The 17,477-nt window shown below is 45.2% G+C and overlaps 1 protein-coding gene across 4 annotated transcripts in view; it reads left to right on the plus strand.

Annotated features, from left to right (window-relative positions):
* Positions 1–17,477, plus strand: part of LOC138521163 (zinc finger protein 282-like) — a 511,590-nt gene that overhangs the window by 180,045 nt on the left and 314,068 nt on the right. For all 4 annotated transcript variants that reach the window (XM_069633752.1, XM_069633753.1, XM_069633754.1 and 1 more), the window contains one exon: positions 16,362–16,472. In XM_069633752.1, the coding sequence (XP_069489853.1) occupies positions 16,362–16,472 (111 nt within the window). The remainder of the gene's footprint in view (positions 1–16,361; positions 16,473–17,477) is intronic.

Genomic DNA, 17,477 nt, shown 5'->3' on the forward strand with positions numbered 1-17,477 from the left:
GATCAATTGCCCAAAAAGAAAGTTAGAAACAGGGGCATTTGCTAGGATTCATCATATGCCATTCCAGCTGACTTGCCATTTCGACACCATCTACATTACAATGGGGACGCACTTGATGCAAGGATATGATGAAGGTGGCTCGTGCCCCTCTGCTGATGGTGCCATAGGCAGCGGACTGGAAATGCATTATTGTAGTAACAGGGGTCGGCTGGTTCATTGGGATGGGCCCCCAGAGGTATTGATACCATTGGCATGTGGTTACAAATCCAAATCTAATAAGCAAGGGACGCTGTGGTTAGAGTTTGCAAAAAGCAGAGACGTTGCTGGGGTGGGGGGCAGAGAGGGATATAGCCTTGGCCCCGAATCCCGACAGTCCCGACATTATTGTAACCCCAGATCTTTTCCAGACCTAGCAACAGCCCTGGCAACAAGGAACAATCATTGAATGCTAATGGCAGGGTCTCGGGGGACATACCCGGTAGACCTACTTGGGTCATGGGTAACAAGCAGGCAGCCCTGGATTCTCTTTTTTTAAGTTGGAAGGACTTTAATAGGGCAACTACCCTACAGATCCTATGTAATCATGTAAGTGACCATGCCCTTATGTCCCTGACCCTATTGGCAAATACTAAGAACTTGCCAAAAGGTTAGCCCGCTTAGGCTCAACAATCAGGGCAACAGGATTAGTTGGGTCGCTCGCAACATTAGAAGGATTTATGCATACTTAGATACAATTTTTTAAAAAAAAACATTTTTATTAGTTTATTCAAAAAACAATACAAACCAAACTTGCAGTGAATTTGATAACTTTCCAATTATACATCGCTTAATTGTGTTCACTGCTCCCCTTATCCCTCCCCCCCATTCCTAGCCTATTACTTCTCACATTCTGTTCCCGCATCTTGTGGTGGGGTCTCTCCCTCCATGGGTTCCATTGGGTCTTGTATTGACCCGAACAATTCTGCTATTAATAATTTCCAGGCCATCAGGGTCTCTGTTTCCTACTCCCCCCCAGCACTGCTCGCTTCTTGCCATACCATAGTTTCTGCCTCCGCCCACTTCTGCAAGTCTTTCCACCACACCTCGAATCGTGGTCTGTGGCATTTCTTCCACCCCATAGCAATTCTCCTCTTTGCGAGCACATATCCCAGTTCCTTTAGTTTGCTCACATGCTTAAGTTTCCGTGGTCTAGGGAACCCCCCCAACAAACGAGCCCACACCGTATCCACTACAATCTTGACCCTTCTGTCTGCTAGTTTTTGTGCCACTTCGCCCCAGAAGCGTTCAATAACTGGGCATGACCAGAACATGTGCACCATACCCGCATTCTCTTCATCACACTTAGGGCATGCCTGCCGTCCTGTATTTTTAAACTTCGATATCCTCTGGGGTGTCATATACACCCTATTCGTGATATACAATTGTAACTGCTTTAGTCTCGCATTCCTGGACACCTTCTTGTGATACCTTTGGGCTCGTTCCCACATCCCATCATCCATCGGGGCTCCCACTTCCGCTTCCCAGTCCTGTCTCAATTGTACCACCTCCTTTCCAACTTTAGACATCATCATCTCGTATATTCTGGATATCTCAAGTCCCCCCCTCTGCTATGTCATATATTATGTCTATGGCAGCATCTGGTTCTTCCTCCAGTACCACTTCAGGCCGCGTTTCCTTAATTCTCTGCACCATTCTGTGATACGTAATATACTGGCCTGTATGTAGCCCAGTTTCTTCGCCCAACACCTCAAAATCGATGATAGTCCCCTCTTGCCAAATATCACCCATTGTTGCTATTGCTATCCCAACCGGTTCCCAGTGGTTTCTGATTATCATCCTTAATTGCTCTTCTCCTCCCGCCAGTGCAGCTAGTGGTACCTGTGGGGAATACGGGGCCGGGTTCTCCATCATCTAGCATGCCCTACGCCACATCTTCCACCCAAGCACCATCATCTTAGGGCGCCCTTCCATTTCAGCCTTGGGCAGCCACATTACCTCTTTTAAATAGAACGGGGCGCAGTCCTGACCAAACAACCTGAGTTCAGAGGTCACCTCCTCTGAGAGCCATTTATCAACATACTGCAGTTGGCTTGCTACATAATAGGCTTCATAGTTAGGCAGTTTTATACTCCCTTTCTCATAGAAATTCTGCAGCTTCCAGAGGGCCACTCTGTTCCGTGTGCCGTGCCAAAGGAAATCCCTGCACATACTATTCAATTTAGTGAAGAACATCTTGGGTATCAAGTGCGGTATATTCCCAAAATAGTGCAGGAGCCTGGGTAGGACCACCATCTTCAGGATTGCCCCACGCCCCATCATTGCTAAAGGCAACTTCACCCAGAACCTCATGCAATTTTCAATTTTCTTAATGGCAACCTCCGTGTTGCACCTATGCTCCTCTTCCACTGTGTGGTAGATATCTATCCCTAAATAACAAAATGTGCTGACCTCCCATGATATCTGTAACACCGGTAGTTGTTTCAGTGGAATCCCTCTATATCCTCCCAACGGGAACAAACTAGATTTCTGAGGGTTCACCGCTATACCAGACAGCCCTGCGTATCTTACCATCACCTCCAAAATATATTGGAGGTTTTCCTCCGGGTGTCACAAGTACAACAGCATGTCGTCGGCCTATAGGGAGATCAGGTGTCATTCCCCCACCAACGGCAATGCCTATCGGATCGTATTGTTGTCTCAAGTATATCGCTAGGGGTTCCAGGGCCCATATATAAAGCATAGGAGACCATGGACAGCCTTGTCTGGTACCCCTACGGAGTTGCCACATTTCCGATATCACCGCTCCTGTTTTTACTCTGGCCAGCGGCTCACTATACAACATTTCCCATAGCCAGCCAGGGCCGCCAGCAGCCATGGCCATTTGACCGAGTCAAAGGCTTTTATTGCGTCCAATGACACAATTGCCAATTCTCCTTCGTTCTCGTTCCCATATTCAAAAACTCGATGGAGTAGTCTGTGATTATTGGAGATGTTCCTATTCGGGACATAGTCCGTCTGGTCGGGATGTATTAGTTTGCCAATAACCCTCCTCAGTCTCTTTGTCAAAACGGCCGTCAATATCTTACTGTCTTGATTTAACATTGACAGGGGTCTATATGAACCGAAGTTATGCCCGGGCTTATTAGGTTTGGGGAGCGGTATTATGATCGCTTCTCTGGCAGTCTACCCAGCTCATACACCTCATTCAGCATTTCTAACAGTGGGGGGAGCACCTCTCCTTTAAATACTTTATAAAATTCAGCTGGGAGTCCATCAGCCCCTGGGGTCTTACTAGTGGGCAACTGTCTCACCACCTCTTCTAGCTCCTCCAAGGTAATCGGTGCATCCAACTCCTCTCTTTCCTCAGCACTTATCTTCGGCAATCCTATGTCCTCTAGTGTTTCTATTATCATTGTGTGACTGCTCTCCCCATCATCATCATATAGTAGCCTATAGTAATCTGCAAATTCCTGGTTAACTCCCTCTTGGGTATCCGCTACGCTACCGTGTTCCCTCGTTATTGTTCTAATCGTGGGTCTGGGGGTTTCACTCTTATATAGCCATGCCAAGAGCCTTCCTGGTTTAACCCCTCCCGCGTGCTGTTTCTCTATATATTTTTTATAGTTAAGGTTACACAGTCTTTCCCAATGCCCAGCACATTTCTGCTGCAGCTTGTGTATTAGTTCAGTATCCTCCTTGGTATTGTTTCCTCTCTTCAATGCCCTTTCCAATTCTCCCTCTGTTTCCCAGAGGTCCGCCAGGATCCCTCCTTGCAATCCTTTGGATTTTGCTATGGCTACCCCTCTCATCACAACCTTAAAGGCTTCCCACAACGTGCCCACCGAGTCCACACTGCCAGTATTTGTCTCGAAGTAGGTAACAATCTCCTCCCTCATATCTTCCCTAAAAAGGGGGTCTCTCAGCGCCTCCGCTCTGAGGCGCCATGTCAGAATCATCGCTCTTCGGGGGTCGGTATTGCCATCCGAGGATCAAAGGCGAGCGGTCCGAAAGGACCCTTTCTTTATATTCTGCTTGCGTGATCTCTGCTATTACCCCTGGTGTGGCAAAGACATAGTCCAACCTTGTATGTAACTGCTGCGGGGCAGAATAATGTGAGCATTGTCTCTCTTAGGGGTGTTGTGTCCTCCACACAGCTCCGAACCCAAAGTCATTCAGCAGTGTTTGCAGCGCTTTAGCGACCGGGGTAGGTCTGTCCATTTTCCCATCCGATCTATCGACCTTGGGGTTTAGTACACAATTAAAGTCCCCTCCCCAAATCACTGCACTCCCCACACACATGCTGAGGTTGTTACATAGTATTCTGAAATATGCTGCTGTGTTTTGATTTGGAACATACGTATTTACAATGCTTATCTCCCAATTTTCCACCAATCCCTTCATTATGACCATCCTCCCATTCATCTCAACTATCGTCTGTAACAGCTCAAACGGGACATGTGGCGCCACCCAGATAAGTACTCCCTTGGCATAGGCCGAATATGCTGAACCCACCACAACCCCCCTCCATTTTTTCCCAATTATCTCCATCTTGTCCCGCGTCAGGTGAGTCTCCTGCAACAGGGCTATATCTATCTTTTGTCTACGCAGGTATAACATAACCTTGTTCCTTTTTAAATAGCTATCAAGCCCCCTGACATTCCAAGTAATTATTTTAAGGTCTCCCATGGCCTGTTAAGATCCCACCCCTCCCCCCACCAGTGCAGTCCACATCAAGGTTTCTGTATAGGCTCGGTTCCCAACTCAAACTCCCCTTAACTAAACACACATCAAACACCCCGGCCCCCCTCCCTCCCAACTCTCTCCCCTGCCCCAACTTTGTCCTCCCCAACTGTTGCCCCAACTTCCCCAACTGTTGCCCAGCTCCATCCCTGGATCTCAGGCGCCCCTGCATCTAGCCCTTTCTGGCAGCTGCCTTACTTGCGGCTCAGCAGGGAGATATTGCCCTAGTGGCGGTCCTCCTAATCTAGCAGCTACACATTCTATATTCCAGTCCAACAAGTTCAATTGTCTCATAAGGCAGCAACCCCCCACCTCCAGTCTTATTCTCAATATGCATGGTTACAGGTCACTTATCGCTACTTCCAGGACCCTGCTCCTCGCCCTGCGCCGGACATCCATGTGCGTCTAGCCACGTCGCTGCATCCTCTGGGGTGTCAAAAAAGTGCACTTTGTCTTTGTAAAAAATCTTGAGTTTGGCGGGGTACAGCAGCATATATTTCAATCCGGCCGTGCACAGTCTCCTCTTAATAGCCACATAGCTGTAGCGTTGTCTCTGGACTAGCATGGTATAATCAGGATATGCAGTGACGTTTGCAGCTGCTCTTTTTATTGTCCCTCCCTTCGTGAAGAACACCAAGATCTTTTCCCTGTCTCTGTAATTCAGGATCTTCGCTATGATTGCTCTCAGACTGGTTCCAGGTTGCGGTTTTGTCATCAGTGCCCTGTGCGCGCCTTCGAGCTCAAATCCTTGGGAAAGCTTGTTTGCACCTATCTCCTGCAGGATCATGTTTTCCACATAGTTCGTGGGGTCTTGGCCCTCTTCTCCTTCCGGCAGGCCGACCACACGTATATTATTGCATCGTGCTCTTCCTTCCGCCTCCTCTACTCGATTCTCCAGGTTAGCTACCTGCTGCTTCAGTATGTGGACTGCCTTGGAATTGTCTTTGCTGGTGTTTGTGTTAATTTTCACAGCACTCTCCAGTCCACTGGTCCTTTCCGCCAGCGTCCTTACATCCTGTCTTAGTAGGTTGACCTCGACTCCCGCTGCATCTATTTTCATTTCCAGTGCAGTGCTTAGTTCTGCCATTGTCATCTCCCACGAGGCTTTCAGTTCCGTTATGGCGGCCAGTACCATGTGATTGTCGCTCGGTGTCGCCGCACCAATCGATGCAAGTGCTCCACTTTGCACTGGGGCTTTGGGCAACTGCTGCGGTTTAGCCAAAATATCCATTATGGGCTGCTTTCTTTTAGGCTTACCTCCTTTCGCTGACATTTCTGTCCACTTCTTTACTTCAAGTCTGGCGCACAGGCCGTGTTCCAATCTGTATTCCTTCACTGTTGCCCACCCGACTTTAGGTAGCTGGGTTCCCGGCCGCCTCCACTCGTCTGCTCTTCCCCCACCGCTCTCTTGCGATCCGTCGTGTCGTCTTATTTACAGCATCATAGCATGTCTGTACCTCATCAGATGCTGTCCGGAGCTCGGAATTAGTGTGAGGGAGAGCTGCTGACCTTAGAGCACTGTCTGTTTGCCCCCACGTGGGTCTCCTCTTTGTTCCGGCCGTCCGGGCACGCGCCCGCTGGATCGTTCTCCTCTACCCCGGCAGTTCGGGCGCCCCTACACCTTGCTCTCCTAGTGTATGCGCTGACCATTTGTCACCTCGGTTGCCCGCACCTCTCCGCCGCTGTGCCTGTTACAATTTATGTGATGCAGGCCCTGAAAGTTTCTTTTGTTCATGCTCCGCCGCCATTTTGTCATCGGCCTGTCCTTCTCTGGCCAAAGTTACTATGGTGCATAACTTCCTTTTCCGACCGCCGCTCTTCATACAAGGCGATGCGTTCAGCTCCGTTCCCTTTCCCATTGATCCTTGTTCACTTTTTTTCCCAAATCGCCGGCTTAAGTGTGTGCGATTCCACGGATCAATTGTCGGATCCGGGAGCTCCAAAGAAGAGCAGCCTATTCCATGGCTGCCAAGCCACGCCCCCCACTTAGATACAATTGATACTGCCACGTACCACAAGCTGCAAACCTGCACAGTGGAGGAGGTATCATATTGGATTTCTGGTATGTCCGCCGCATTTGGTAACCATGTGGCCAATGGCGTACTTGTGGGTGAGAATAACTGGTTGTCTTATGATGTTATTATCTCTGATCGCAAGCACAATATTTTATATTATTTTTTTTATGTAACATTAGTTTGTTCAAAAGAAAGACAACTTTAAGTTACAGTTACTGTCTTCTAGTATCCACTCATACTCAATCTCAATCGCGGAAACCAAGGGATGCTCAGCCCTCAGACCAGGCCCTCCAGATTGGATAAATCTAAAGAGTCCAGAAAGTTTATGGTGGCACAAATTAACTGGGTATTTATGCCACCAATCAAATAATTCCACCATGCATCCATGTTTCCAGATAAAGGAGCAAAATGGATTAAGTGCAGATTGCTCTGCTCAGCAATCGCCTCACAAGCAGTGATTAAGTGCCGTAATGATTCTGTTGCATGATTACAGAAACGACATCGAGCCTCTGCTGGAGATATCTCACGCCGCAGTATGAGGGTCTCTTTGGTTTTATAGATATTGAGGCGAAATCGAAGGAACATGTTCCTATGGTAGTTTGAAGGAAATCTGTCCAGGAATTTTGGCAAAACGTCCAATTTGTTCAAGACACTTCCAAAGTCTAAGGACAACGCCATTTTGTTTCTAGCCTCCTCATTTACAATCCAATTTTGTTGGCGCAATTTTTGTTTTGCAACTTGCGGTCTCAGGATTACGGTCTCAAGAGAAATGTCGGCATTATGTAAAATGCTAATCAGCTTGTCCTTCCACTTGTTTAGCAAACCAGCAGGAGGGTGCTCTGAGACTGTCTGTAAAATTTCGTATGGTATTGTGGCATGAACCAGCAGCATTTTTCTCAAGGTGGAGATGGATTTCCACAGGACTATGCCGTAGAGTGACTCAGTGCATAATTCGTATCGTATCGCTGTCATTGACAAGTGTTTTGGCAGCCTTAGGACTTTCCGCCAAAAGTTTCCCTCTAGCTTATTCCACAAGGCCTGGGGTATGTTCCAGCCTGATTCACTTCCAAAGAATATCGCAGGCGTCACTTTTTGTAGGTCGAAGGTTATGATTGGTTTGAAGGAAAATTTGCCATATGCCGCGTGCAGTTTGGCTCCTTGCATTGCAAACATTTGCATACGGGCCACCAGATCTTGTGTCCAATCCCACTCACGAATCGAATTGTTAAATTGCACGCCTAGGTATCTTATGCTATTTGATATTTCCAGTTGTTTGTCCATTATTTGCCAGCGAAATTTATGAAGGCGTGCTTTCGAACCACCTCCAATCACTATTATCTTTGACTTGTTGGAGTTGATTAGTAGGTCATTTAGCAGGCAGTAGTTTTGAAACGCAATCAGTAGTCTCTGGAGCCCAATTGGAGTGGAGCCTATAAGCACAATGTCATCAGCGTAAATGACCCAGCTTATTTGTTGGCCGTTTACTAATGGCGGAAAAATCCTTTGATCCTTAAATGCCAAAGATAAGTCTGAAATGAAAAGTTTGAAGAGTAGAGCAGCAAGCGGGCAACCTTGCTTCACACCTCTTTTTGTGACTATTTCGTCTGACAAGTCCCCCTGCTGATTTAATATTACTCAAAAGGACGTCTTTGAGTGGAGGGCAATCAAAGGCTCCAATAGATCTTTTGGACAATTCCATTTGTTTCGTTTTTTCCAAAGGAGGTTGCGATTTATGCTGTCAAATGCCTGACTCAAATCTATAAAGGCAAAATACAGCATTTTCTTTCTCTTCAGGGCATCAAGTTTTCAACAGTTTAGAAGGACCAGATTTAGTTCAACTCCTACTCCTTTGGTGGACCCTGTTTGTCTGGGATCGCACACTGCAGCCGCAGTTGCCCAATTGGATAACCGCTTTTGCAGGAAGGCACCAAAGACCTTACCGATTGTGTCCAAAACGGCAATCGGGCGATAGTTGTTAGGATCGTCTCGATTGCCCTTTTTGAATATTGGGACCACCACTGCTCTTAACCAAGACTCCGGCAGAACTTTTTCGTGCGAGATTCGTTCAAACAAGGAACTCATCATATTGGCCCATAGGGTTTTGTGAGATTTTAACATCACGTTTGAAATACCATCAGGGCCTGCAGCTCTGGATGCCTTTAGCTTCGAGATTGCCCATTCAATGTCTTCTGCAGAATCAGCTACATTCCACCTTGTAGAAGATATTAATAGCGTGGGTATAGCGATGCATTTGCAATCATCAAAAACAGCGGAAAAGTGAGCGACCCAGCTGGCTCCATTCACTCCATTCGCCATTGAATAAGTTTTATTCAAGCAACCATTATTAATTATCGCCCAAATGTATCTACTGTCCTTCGTGATAATCAATTTTAACATCTGTTCAGCTTGAGACTGCAATCGCATGGTATTGAAGGATTTTATCCAATTGCGATATTTCTGGCGTCTAGATTTTATATTGATGGTAGCATTTCTTGGATCGACTTTTTTCAGGAGCCTTATATCGTCCCGTAGCTTTTTCTTTTCCTGGCTTATTGCTGCATTGAAAGGATGTTTTGCTTCACTTGCAGAACCTTTATGGATTGTATTCCTCCCTTTGAAGTAGTGTATTAACAAGGGGTAATTTATCCTTGAGGTTATTGAAGGCGCTTTTTCCAGGTTGTTTGTCAACATTAGCAACTGAGGTGCACTCATTCGCAGCCTGTTTGCTCTGTTATTTGTTGTTAAATTCTCAAGATACTTAGTTGGGACAGATCTTGTGGTTTTTTCCCAATTTAGCAGCATTGCACTATGGTCACTCTTTTCAGTCTTTTTTATTTCGAATGACAAGATTGTTGCTAGAAGATTTTTAGACACCCAGATATAATCAAGCGTCTTTTTGCTCACGCCACTTATCCAAGTAAAGCCAGGTGGAATATCGCCACGGGTCGCTCCGTTCAGCATTATGCACTTTCTTAATGCCATTTCTTTTTTCCATCTGACACCTCGATCTTGCAGATTACCATTGAACATACTGCCATCTTCCTTGCATTTAGATGTTGGCCTATTTAACCAGGCATAGTTGAAGTCACCACATATTATGATTTCCGGATCATCATCCGCTAGAAGACACTTGTCAATTTCCACCAATACAGCCCCAATGAATTTTGCTTGCGATATCATTGCAGTATTCCAATATATATTGATAATCAATAGCACTTTATTCCTAAATGGAAGAGATCGTTTAATCTGAATTTTTGTTGCTTGTACAAACATATTCAGGTTATCAGAAGATATCATCATCCAATCATTATTGTTCTTGGTCATTGTAACCAAGCCAGCGAAGGGACGGCCGAAAAGGTTTTTTCCAGCAGGATTCAGAAGGACAGTGTACCCATCACAACCAGGGCACTCTCGCAACCATGTTTCTTGTAAGCATTTAATTGACAAATCCATCGGAAATTGCCACTTTCTGTCAAACAAATGTTTAATGCCGCGAGTATTCCAGGATAGCAGCTGGTAATTCTCTTCGCTGCTATCCACACTTAGCTACTGGTCTTGTTGTTTTGCTGTTTTTATGCACGGTGAATATTTAATGCTCATGTGGTACCACAGAACTTTCCTTCTTTTTTCATTTTCTGTTTGTTCCACTGATGAATGGTGTAGATTGACCTCGTCACCAGCATCAACATTTAGTATTTCGAAGCCGAAGAACAGGAAGTCATCCGCGGCATCCAGTATGGCCACCTTGGGGGCACTAGAGTATAGATGTAAATTTACCCAGTCCGAGAAATCCTCAGACATGTATTCGACAACTGCGATCTCTTCTGATCTTATAGCACGCAGCGTTGGTATACACTGCATCAGATTCAAGAAGTTCCTTCTGTTTAGATTTACCTACTTCTGTTCTGGCAAAGCATTTTTGATTTGGATTTTCCATAGGGTTTTGTCGAGTTTTTCGAATTGTGCAGTTGTCATTTTTGGATTTAATTTTCCCGTCAGGGGATTAGGGAGGGCATCCACCCCTCTTTTAATTACCTTCAACACTGAGCTTTCATCGTTGGCAATTGGTATGAGAGGAGCTTTTGCGGGTATCTTAGAGACCTGCACAGCAAGGCTAGATGAGGTCATTAGTGACTCGCTTTGCCGCTTCCTGAGATCTTTATCAGTTCTTTCAGCAATTGGCTTTGGTGCTACAGCAGTGTCAACACTCTCGTTGATGTCATCATCGTCTATCGAGTAGGTTGAGTACTCACATAACTCCAAGGAAGCATCAGAACCTGATTCAATGTCATTACTGGAGGCGACTTTTGGCATTTGGCTGAGATGGTAACTTATTCACCAGAGCCGGTTTGGGTTTTGATTGCCCCTCCAATCCTTTCTCCGGCCGCTTGAATAGAGATAGAGCTGGCGGAGTCGAAGTTTCGGATAAATTTGTTCCTACAAGATGTACGGGCACGTTTGTCTGCTTGTGTCTGCGATATATGAGTACGCAAACCTTTTGTGCCGCAAGACTTTTTTTGCTGGGTTTGCTTTTCGCTCACCTTTGTCAATACTGTGGGTTGTTTGAAAATCCGAAAGGAGAGTTTTTCCGTTAGGTTTCTTTGGTCTTGTGCTTCAGTGCCTTTTTCTACCTGAATCACCACATCAAGCATGGCAGGCGGGGCAGCACCATTGGCAAAAGTGTCTATATGAGCTTGCTGCGGCGTATGCGTGTTGTCATCATCAGGCAGTGCCCCGTTGTTTTTGGCGCACACCACCACACTTTTTGCCTGCCTACAAGGGGTTCCTTTTATTTTACAGTGTAAACATCCCACATTGCTGCTGCATGCAGAACCACCCAAGCTCGACAGGTCCTTCTGTAAGGCCTGGCTGGCCTCCAAGGGTTGATCCTTCATCAAGTTGGTTTGACAGCATGGAGCATGAGGATAATCACAGGCTGAGCTCCTGGCTGTGGAGGTATTGTGTCGCATCCACTTTGTGCCCTCAATTACTGCGTCCATTAATGCGAAGTTCTCACTGTGTGACTGGCGCGCTAAGTCACTTAATCTTGTTTGCCATTTTAAGGAGTTTTCCGCTTCAGTGTCCAGTCTAGAGGCTATAACATTCGCGAAACTTTCTAAACTTTTCACTTTTACATTGATGTCCGCTATCAAGGTCATTTAATCAGTAATGGCATCATGTATGGATTCGTACAGCTTCATGAATGGAAGTAAAGCGACTGATGTTGCAGCTAATACGTTGTTATGTATTTGGATTCCAGCCGCGGTAGATATGGAGCTTTTAGACGGTTGGTCAGTTTTGATCGTGTCAGGGACAGTTTTTATCGTCCCGGAAGATGTAGTAATCTTCTTATTCAAGTCGTCCACGGGTAGAATACACGTTACAGCTCTTTTTTCTACATCGTCTGTACCAGAAACCTCAGGGTTTTCATGTAATGATTGATTGAAGGAGTCGTTTGAACTGGACAGTAACGAAGTATCAGATCTTTCAGGGCAGTTGTGTGTTTCGCTCGCAGAACGACTTTTTTTCTGAATTAGAGACTTGCTTTTCCTTATGGACTGATTTTTCAAGAAACTGGTGTTCAGTCGTTCATATGTAGCTAGACAGTATGCTTTCAAACGAGCAGTCAGACGAGCTTCACGAGCCGAAAGATCAATAGAGTTTTGCTTTGTTACTGGTACAGATCCTAGAAACGATTCTGAAAGAGCCCCCACGCCAGATTTCGTGTTCCAATCGGAGTCCTTACAATTGTCATTTGTGTGGCTATGGGCAACACAGGTAATCTCTCCTTCAGTAGATGGCAAGAAAAGCGGGGGTGCGTCAGCCTTTCTAGACTTTTCGGCGGGAAAGAAATTTCCCAGTGACGCTTTTACCCGAACCGCTTCCTGCGGTAAAACAATTGGTAGATTGATTCCCATCAGGTCTGAGTCAGGTATTTCAAATGGAGATGTCTGCACAACATCGCACGCATCAACATACACTGAGGGAGAAAAAGGTAGTGACGATTCCACAATGCTAAGATCGGAGCTTGGGTTTTGAGTACATGTGTTGCTAAGACAATCAGTCGGTTTTCTCAGAGGGGCCAACGATGTTTGTGCCAGTGTGGCTAATGACGGCACCGAGCCTTTGCCCAAGCAAGTAACCACCTCCAATTCGCTCTCAATGGCATACTCAATTAGGTCTACATGGGATTTTATCTCCACCGGGTGAGCTGCGCTTACCTCCTCTGCGAGACTTGAAATCGCTTTTCTTTTGTAGATCAAGGATTTCTGGCGAGTCTGAGGACCATCCTTCGTCGTCATCATCATGTCAATTACGAATCTTTTGCTCCCAGCGCTTCAGGGAAGGTGTCCAAAGAGCTAAATAACTGTGACCACGCTCCTCCACCGCCGAACAGCCGCACAACAGCCGATGGACTTTACTCCGAAGGGCTTCACGCCGCAAGGGTACACTCGCCCTGATTTTGATGGCAGGCAGTGTCACGTGAGCAGTCACGTGTGCGGCACGAAGCTCCTCCCCCTCCAGGAACTGAGAGTCGAAGCGCGAGTCACGGAAACTCCCAGCGCTATTCTCTCACAGCCAGCGCAGGTACCCGTGTTTACTTCCTTTTTGGAAAATGTTCTCTGTAAGGGGAGAGTTTGCACAATATGAAGAAAGACATACATTGTATCTGGTCTAATCCCTGCTTATCTCTTGAGGACAAACTGGGCCTAATAAGGAGAAGTAGTTTATTTTATCGGAATTGGCTCTGCTTTTATCGCCATTCGGAGTCTACTGCAAGATGGCGGATTATGCTTCATACAATGGCCAGTAGAGATAGTAAGAGTTTATGGAATTTAGTCAGTAGCGTGGATAAACCTGTGAGTATGCACCTAATGAATGCTGTGGAAGCGGGCTCGCAAATTTATCAGCTTTGCATTGCATTGCATGATTGTGCGCCTGAGCAGGACGTTTCCAGATACATCACTCATTGCTTTGACCTCAGTTGGTACACGTCAGATGTTATCGCTGGTTACATAAAGAGGATCAAGAGCTCCAGGGTGCCAGGACCAGATGGGCTGGCCAACATGGTTCTTAAGAACAACCCTGAAACATGGGCTAACATTCTAGTGTGTTACTTCGATAAAATAGTCTACTTCAACTTAATACCCATGTCCTGGAAAGATTCATGCATATTGCCAGTAAACAAGAAACATGATCATCAAAATCCGGCTAATTATCATTTGATGGCACTATTGGATGTACCAGAAAAGATATTTACTCATATACTTCTAAGGGAACTTGACATGTGGGGAGAGCCGAAACAGCTACGTAGTCCTTTCGAAAGCGGGTTTTATGAAAGTGAACGGGAGCGCTCAGAATGTCCTAATGCTCAGACTGAGATTCGAACATGTGACTGCAAATTGCACTCAGCTATCCCAGATGATCGCTTAACTCAATTAGCTGTTTTACCCATAATAATGTACGATGAAGGTCATTACAAACAGCTCTGCAGGATGATTTAAAATCATACTTGTCATCGCTGAGGTCCTGCACCTTCCACATTTAGGCATCCTTAAGCTTATAGAGAATGAACTGTGAGGAACGCGCAATGCATACTTTATGATGTATGAGACATGCACTTCCTAGAGACTATGATTGAGCCAGGGCTCGTGTTGGGCTAACAGTCATAATCTCAGTCCTTCATTTGCCCTTGTAACACAGGGATAGGTGGAGTGTCTACTAGTGTCTACTTCACTTTTGGTTTTCTCAGCTGTGAGAACGTACGTCTTCAGTTCTTAAAAGGATGTGTGAGTGTTTTGAGTAGAAATGCTAAGCGAGTGCAGAGGTGGTTGCGCACTGATACATGAGTATCGAGTGTTGACATTCTCCTATTGAAGTTAAAGTTTTTTAACATAAGGATTCTGATTCTGCTTAAAACTCTTGCCTCCGCTCAGATCATCAAAGCATTGTCAATGAGGTAATTCTGGGACTGAGGAACCTTTGTTCTAGTTCCATAGGTCTGTGGGTGATGCGTAACCAGGCACAAACACAGCAAATAAAGAGCTAGATACCTCAATGTGTTCATGGTGTTTTGAAAGGAAGCATGCTCTTCACATTAGAGCAATGTGATGCAGGTTTTACACTAATTGAGCCCACAGTGCATGGCCCTGCTATCTTGATTTAGAGTCTGTTCCTCAGTTTAGTAGAGCAATATGAACTGTGGCCCTGTGGTGTATGTGGCATGTGCAATGGAGGTGTCACTATCACCAAATGGTCATGAATGCCAGCTCATGCCAACCAGCATTCAGTGGTCTGCTTGGAATTTGCCAAGTGCTGTTTTCCCTTTTACTCCCCGGTTCCAAATAAGCCCTCATTTTGCATCTTCGAATCAGCATTTGAGAAGGTCTAAAACCTATATTTAAAGAAAGAAATAAATAAACAACTTTCTTAAGTTGTTTATAGCAAACATCTTATTTTTGGAAGGCACAGACACTAAATGTTTAAATAGGGGCTTAAAAAGAACAGGACTCTGCCTAGAAGGACAGATTACTACTCCCTTCATATAGGTTCTATTTAGGCAGGTCATTTACTAGTTCCCGAAGTGGGAGTTGGATATAGTTCTCAAAGACACCCATAAGGTCTTGACTGTGGGCCTAATATAAAATCAAAGAATATTCATCATCCAAATTGACCATTACTAGATGCAGGACATTCATGCGTGAATATTCAGTTTTGCTGTTTCTTTGATCGATGGTTCCCCTTTATTGGACACCCTATAACCACCCTCACCATGTCTCCACACCTCAGATTTCTCCTTGGTCTGTGTGTTTATGCTTCTAGCCCTTCCTCTGCCAGACCCACCTTATGTAACAGCATACATTGAGCAGGTACATCATCATCATCATCAGTCATTTGTATAGCTCCTTTCACCATTGGTATGGTCCCAACGCGCTGAAGGTTGAACGCCCTTGCAGGACCGAAGTCCAGATATGGGAAATTTGTCAGAGAGGAATAGAATGCGTGCGTGCATTTTAGCCAATATACAAAGGTAGGTGGTGTGGCCAAGTGCCTGCTAGACACCCATGTTGAGCTGGCATGTGGACCGGTGCTCAGAGGTGGTCTTGGAGAGTCTGCGAGAGCAGGCGTGTTATTATGTGTGCAGCATGACTGAATATTAGTGCAGCTAGATCGAATATTAAATCAGAAAAACACGGTTTGGCATTTGGCATACCTGTCTTAAACGGTCCCTCTGGAACTGTTCTTTAATCAGTGCCCACGCAAGCTTTGGTCATGGGATTAAATCCAACAAACGAACATTTACAACAAAAGAATACGTTGTACATATGTTGAGCTGGTGGCAGGAGTGAACAGTTGCAGTGTTCTATGAGTCTTCTGGCTTCACACAGTTTAGCTGCTAAGGCACATCATCCAATGTTACCTCTTGATGGTACTAAGGTTCCCAATCCTGAGTATAGGAAATGGCTGAAAAGTACTTTCAGTGCCATAGCTAGTAGGCATAAATACTTTTTACTTTACTGGTTTTTCCCAACAGTAAGACAGTATAATGTTCGATACTAAAGAAATAGTACTATGTGTAAATATTTTTTATTTTTCTTTTAACAGAAACTGCTGTTAACACGTCAGTTGTTCCATTCAAAATAAAGGAAGAAGACGTGTCCTATTATTCCAACTATCAGAACACTGAAAGAGGAGAAAGTAGCAATAGCCTGACAGGTAAGCAGATAGCCTTAATTGTTTTTATTATTGGTGAATAAATCTGATAAAACTTGTTTATAAAAAAGGACCATTTTATTTATTAGCAACCAGGGTGTGTTGCAGCATTCATTTGATATGCTGGGAGAACAAGCTGAATAAGTTGCATGTTAAGGAAACATTAGGTGTCTCCCTTCCGCTCCTCCCATTGATTAACCGGTCAATTCTTTCAAAAAGAAAAAGTAAACCTTGCACCTTTTTTTATTTTGCTTCATGGTGGGCTGATTCTCTACAAGTCTTTTGGTGAGCACCTTACAAGACTACACAGTAGTATTTGACACCATTTCCCTTGAGTTATTCTTGACTCTCCCAATGGTAGTGTGACTGAGCAGTCCAGCTTCTCTCTCTCTCTCTCTCTCTCTCTCTCTCTCTCTCTCTCTCTTTCTCTCTCTCTCTCTCTCTCTCTTTCTGTCTCTCTCTCTCTCTCTCTCTCTCTCTCACACCCCCCCCCCCAGCGCACAATAAAGGAAAGACTACAAAGTATGTGTCTGAAAATAAAGTCTTTGTATAAAGTTGTGCATGAAATTATACCTACAAAATACCTACAAAACAGTTCAGTACTATAAAAAGTGGATAGCACGAGTGTAGAAATCAGTAAAATGCCAGTAAAAGACACAACCTGCACTCTAAGCAAGTATTGAACACCTGCTTATAGGTAAGTAAGGTTTTTAGATACTTTTGGGAAGTTTAGCTAGCTCAGAAAATGAATCCATAGACATGAATACGGCAAAGTCAAAAGGCAGCTCCTGGTTTTGGGATAAATACAAGAAGGAGCTGCAGCGCAGGCAATATTCTGGTAGCCAGTGGGAGGTAAAGGGTGCCAGTGTCCGCAACCTGCGGGGGGGCGCAGCAGGTCCTATACCCTGCTTCATCCTGATTGTGCATTCCGGGTTATTTTGCGAGAGGCGATAGTTTATCGCCTTTTTTGAACACCAACAATACTGAAAATGCGCAATAATGCTTCAA

The sequence above is a fragment of the Ambystoma mexicanum genome, chromosome 13 (assembly GCF_040938575.1).
Source record: "Ambystoma mexicanum isolate Mex_15411 chromosome 13, UKY_AmexF1_1, whole genome shotgun sequence".
Lineage (NCBI taxonomy): Eukaryota > Metazoa > Chordata > Amphibia > Caudata > Ambystomatidae > Ambystoma > Ambystoma mexicanum.